This window comes from Impatiens glandulifera, unplaced genomic scaffold (genome assembly GCF_907164915.1).
Source record: "Impatiens glandulifera unplaced genomic scaffold, dImpGla2.1, whole genome shotgun sequence".
Lineage (NCBI taxonomy): Eukaryota > Viridiplantae > Streptophyta > Magnoliopsida > Ericales > Balsaminaceae > Impatiens > Impatiens glandulifera.
The window spans coordinates 116,939-122,938 of NW_025919451.1; the positions used below are offsets into that span (position 1 = coordinate 116,939).

General features: G+C 23.3%; 1 protein-coding gene across 1 annotated transcript; it reads right to left on the reverse strand.

Annotated features, from left to right (window-relative positions):
* Positions 1-3,809: 3,809 nt before the first annotated feature.
* Positions 3,810-4,532, reverse strand: LOC124917919 (organ-specific protein S2-like). The gene has a single exon (XM_047458184.1). The coding sequence runs from the start codon at positions 4,530-4,532 to the stop codon at positions 3,810-3,812; it is 723 nt and encodes a 240-aa protein (XP_047314140.1).
* Between the last annotated feature and the right edge of the window lie 1,468 nt (positions 4,533-6,000).

Genomic DNA, 6,000 nt, shown 5'->3' on the forward strand with positions numbered 1-6,000 from the left:
TATATGTAAATATATATTGAATAATAATAAAAAAAATAAATAATATAATATATTAAATATGAGAATAAAGACAAATATTATAAAATAATGAGAAATAATAAATATAATATATTTAAAAAAATTCTTTTATGATTAAAAATAAATATCGTGTATTAGCTTTTAATAGATTCACCATCTATAAAAATAGTTATTTATTTTTATGAAAATTTAATATATTATGCAAAACATTTTTTATATAAAAACATTAAGAATATTTAAGTGAATAATTAGATTGTTATAATTAACTAAAATATATGTGAAAAAATGACCAAATATTTAAAAATTAGATGTTATGGACATAACAAACACATTTATTATAAAAAAAAGTATTTATATATCATATGTTAATAATAATAAATTATTAATATAATATGAATATATTAAAAATGAGAATAAAGATAAATATTGAAAAATAATGGAAAATAATAAATAATTAATTGAATGTTATAATAATATTTCAAAAAAAATTATTTATTTCTTTTGTGATTAAAAATAAATATTATTAAATACATTAAACTTTATCACGTGAAATTGTTTGGAATAGAAAAAAAATCATATACTCAAAAGATAAAACTAATAAAACTATATGTATTTAAATAAATTAAATATATTTAACCTAAAAAATTATTTTTATTTTATTAAATCATAAAATATAGTCATTACTCATACTTTGACTCAAAAGAAGGATGAATATTATATTGGATAACTTCAACTAAAGTAATTTTAAAAATATTTAGATTGAATAATAATAAAAAAAATTATTAATATAATATAAATATATTAAATATGACAAATATTATAAAATAATATGAATAATAAATTAATTAATTAAACGTTATAATAAGTAATAATAATATTTAAAAAAAATTGGAGAATAGAAAAAAAAATATTATGCTAAGAATAAAGAGATTATATGTATTTAAATTTTTTATTTTATTAATTAGTCATAAAATTTAATCAAAAGATAGGAAGTTGCAGCAGCTTGAAATGATCAAATTCCTGAAAAAAAAACAATGAACAATAGATTGGTGAAACATAACATATTACCAATTTAATTATTGAATGAAATAATGATGTTGATAGAGAAATTGATGTTAATATAATTTAATTATTACTCACTTTCACCAAGATGGAATTCAAAAGATAGGACGTTGTTGCAGCGGCCTGAAATGATTAAATTTCTGGAAAAAAACAATGAACAATAGATTGGTTAAACATAACATATTACCAATTTAATTATTGAATGAAATAATGATGTTGATAGAGAAATTGATGTTAATATAATTTAATTATTACTCACTTTAACCAAGATGGAATTCAAAAGATAGAATGTTGTTGTAGTTGCCTAAAATGATAAAATTTGTGAAAAAATGACCAAATATTTAAAAATTAGATGTTATGGACATAACAAACACATTTATTATAAAAAAAGTATTTATATATCGTATGTTAATAATAATAATAAATTATTAATATAATATGAATATATTAAAAATGAGAACAAAGATAAATATTTAAAAATAATGGAAAATAATAAATAATTAATTGAATGTTATAATAATATTTCAAAAAAAATTATTTATTTCTTTTGTGATTAAAAATAAATATTATTAAATACATTAAACTTTATCATGTGAAATTGTTTGGAATAGAAAAAAAATCATATACTCAAAAGATAAAGATCATCTTTTTTCAACTAATAAAACTATATATATTTAAAAAAATTAAATATATTTAACCAAAAAAATTATTTTTATTTTATTAAATCATAAAATATAGTCATTACTCCTACTTTGACTCAAAAGAGAGTCAAAGAAGGATGAATATTATATTGGATAACTTCAACTAAAGTAATTTTAAAAATATTTAGATTGATTAATAATAAAAAGATTATTAATATAATATAAATATATTAAATATGACAAATATTATAAAATAATATGAATAATAAATTAATTAATTAAACGTTATAATAAGTAATAATAATATTTAAAAAAAAAATGGAGAATAGAAAAAAAAATATTATGCTAAGAATAAAGAGATTATATGTATTTAAATTTTTTATTTTATTAATTAGTCATAAAATTTAATCAAAAGATAAGACGTTGTTGCAGCGGCCTGAAATGATCAAATTCTGAAAAAAAAATAATGAACAATAGATTGGTGAAACATAACATATTACCAATTTAATTATTGAATGAAAAAATGATGTTGATAGAGAAATTGATGTTAATATAATTTAATTATTACTCACTTTAACCAAGATGGAATTCAAAAGATAGGACGTTGTTGCAGCGGCCTGAAATGATCAAAATCCTGGAAAAAAAACAATGAACAATAGATTGATGAAACATAACATATTACCAATTTAATTATTGAATGAAATAATGATGTTGATAGAGAAATTGATGTTAATATAATTTAATTATTACTCACTTTAACCAAGATGGAGTTCAAAAGATAGAATGTTGTTGTAGTTGCCTAAAATGATAAAATCCTGAGAAAAAAAAAAGCAAAACAGTGAAAGCCGCAAAAGGAGACCGAATAGGCAGAATATCACTCTTTTCTCTTAAATTGAACCTTGTTGATGTAAAATTATTTATAGGAAAACAAATATTTAGATGGAAAAGAAGATGAAAAGTTGGGTTGATTTATTATATTGATTTAATTGCAGTTACACTGTTTATGTTTTTCATAATTATTGTTTTTGTGTTAAATTTTATAATTATTATAATATGATAACTGAAAGTTAAATTTTATATTATAATTAATATAATATAATAGCTGAAAGTTAAATTTTATAATTAATATAATATATAATTGAAATTCATAATTTTATTGTAGGTTTTAATGTTTTATAATTAGTATTTAATGCTAAACATGATAATTACAATTTTTTTTTATAATTAATATAATGGGATAACGGAAAGTTAAGTTTTATAATTAATATAATATATATTTGAAAAAGTTATATTATAATTAATATAATATGATAACTGAAAGTTAAATTTTATAATTAATATAATATATAATTGAAATTATTAATTTTATTGTAGATTTTAATATTTTGTAGTTAGTATTTAATGTTAAACATGATAACTTTTTTTTTTCTATTTTATAATTAATATAATGGAATAACTGAAAGTTACATTTTATAATTAATATAATATATATTTGAAATTCTTGATATTAGTGCAGGTTTTAATGTTTTATAATTAATATTTAATGTTAAATTCAATTAATATAGATAAATATTTAGTTTAATGTGTATATATAAAATATTAAATTTTAATATATTTTAATAATAATTATAACATTAATATATATATACAAATTAAAATTAATTAATATATTTACAGTGAGGAAAGAAAAACAATTCATAAATGAAGAGAGAGAAATATGAAAAAATACCTTGTGATATGAGAATTATTTTGGAGAGAGCGTGAAGTACACCCTCAACATTTCAAATTAAGCGTTATTAGATATATATAGATTATTTAAAAAAAAAACATTAACTTATTTAAATAGAAAAAGTACTATTGAATCCAAGCAATAACAGAAATTATATATTGAAATAGTATTTTTAAAAGGTAACACTACTGAAATAGTTCTGAAAAATATATGTTTCATTACTTTTTTTTATTTGAACACATGAACATGAACATGATCAATACTACAACATTTATTCATTTGGGACTAATCACACACACAAACTCGATGAAGACAAAGACAATGATAGAGGTAGGTTTGTATTATCTTCTTACACCTCCCTATGCAGAGGGATAAGCGGTCACATCCGGCCTCGGATCAAAGTCATTTAGAAAGACCCGGCCACTCTTATCAACAGCCGGATAAGAGGTCACGTCCGGCCTTGGCTCAAAGTTCTTTACAAAGAGCCGGTGACTCTTATCAGCAGCTGAATAAGAGGTCACGTCCGGCCTCGGCTCAAAGTCCTTTAGAAAGAGTCGGTCACTCTTATCAGCAGCCGGATAAGAAGTGACTGATCTCGGCTCAAAGTCCTTTAGAAAGAGTCGGTCACTTTTATCAACAGACGGATAAGAGGTGACGTCCGGTCTTGGCTCAAAATCCTTTAGAAAGAGCCTTCCACTCTTATCAGCAGCCGGGTAAGAGGTGACGTCTGGCCTCGGCTCAAAGTCCTTTACAAAGAGTCGACCACTCTCATCAGCAGCCGGGTAAGAGGTAACGTCTGGCCTTGGCTCAAAGTCCTTTACAAAGAGTCGACCACTCTTATCAGCAGCCGGATAAGAGGTCACGTCCGGCCTCGGCTCAAAGTCCTTTAGAAAGAGCCGTTGGTCATTCTTATCTGCAGCCGGATAAGAGGTCACGTCCGGCCTCGGCTCAAAGTCCTTTAGAAAGAGCCGCTGGTCATTCTTATCAGCAGCCGGATAAGAGGTGACGTCTGGCCTCGGCTCAAACACATTAGTGAACTTGGTTAGTCTTTCCCTCCTGTATTCTTCTCCTCCAGCCTTCATCCTTGCTCCATTACTCCTGCTTGAAAGCTATATATTTTTGCGCCTTATTAATTAGTAGTTAATCAATCAAATTATAATAATAAACACATAAATGAAATATTAATACTAACCAGAAGAAGAAGAAGAAGCATAAATGATGATAAACAAACTAGGAAATTAGCAGAAGATGCCATATGTGTATCTTGAACAAAACTGATGATTCAAATTATAATCCTCTCCATTATTTATACTCATCAGATCAATATAGTACCTCTCTTGAGATTAAGGTCATGTTTGGTATTAACTAGTTCACTTATTATTAATCTACATACTACTTAGAAAAATAGTAAATTGATGGTAAAGATTTCGAACCAAGCAAAGTCAATTAAGAGCACTTACATTGAAATAAATAAATAAGATTTTATTTGTTTGATTTTTTACACCGTTTTAATGATTTTGTTCGTTGTTGTGTGTACTTAAATAATTATTAATTTCATAATATTATTGTATGTACTGTTTAAAATAATAAAAAAAATAAGATTGAAAAACCTAATTAGCCGAAATAAGATTAATTAATATGTTTCATTCTTTAATCTTATAATTTTCCATGATTTATCTCTTCTATCATAAATATAGAAATAGTTGGTGGCATGCTCCCTAGTACAAACAAACTATATAGCCAAAAAAATTATTTCCACAAACATGAAAAGACAAAGGAGAAAAACGGATAAATAATTAAAAGAAAAAAAATAATTTGAAAAATTTTTTAATGATAAGAAAATAAATTGAGCTTATAAAAAATCTCTAATTTAGGAGAAAAATGACTTTTTTTTTGTATTGTTGTTTATCATAATGAAAAAAAAAATTACAATGATTGAGTATCTAAAATATTTAATTATGCAAAAAATCATTTCTAGACATAAATAATGATTTAATTATATTTTGAAAGTATAAATAAATTAAGATTGTTGTACAGTGGTTGGCTAATCAATTAAAAAAGCTATATCCTATCTAACTAACATATATAGAGTTCCTTTTTTTTTTTTTCCAAATCATAAATATTGAATTAATTATTGAACTCACAGAAAATAACTTTTTCTTTAGTAAATGTTATTTATTTTTCTTTTAAAGTAGAAAATCAAAGGTCCATAACTCAATCCATCGCTATAAAAAAACAAATATCAATTATGAATATTATAGTTAAATTGTTGAAAACTTAATTATTAAGAGTAATAATTAGTTATAACTATAAGTTTTGTGGGGATTCATAGCTTTATGAGTTGAGTCTTCACACTTTTGCTCACATAATATTTCTCTAGTTTGTTTTTAAATTAACAAAGGGCATATAATAAGTATATCTGGAAGCCTACCAAGACCAACCACTTATTTTTCTTCTTCACAATGTTTTACCTTTATTTTAGAGGGATGATACAAGAATCGACCATGTTGAACGAAATGGGGAGCGAAGCCACCTGGAATGCCAGGTAGG

Excerpts from the sequence above, each read along its gene's own strand:
- LOC124917919 (XM_047458184.1), bottom strand. The coding sequence starts at position 4,532 with ATGAAGGCTGGAGGAGAAGAATACAGGAGGGAAAGACTAACCAAGTTC.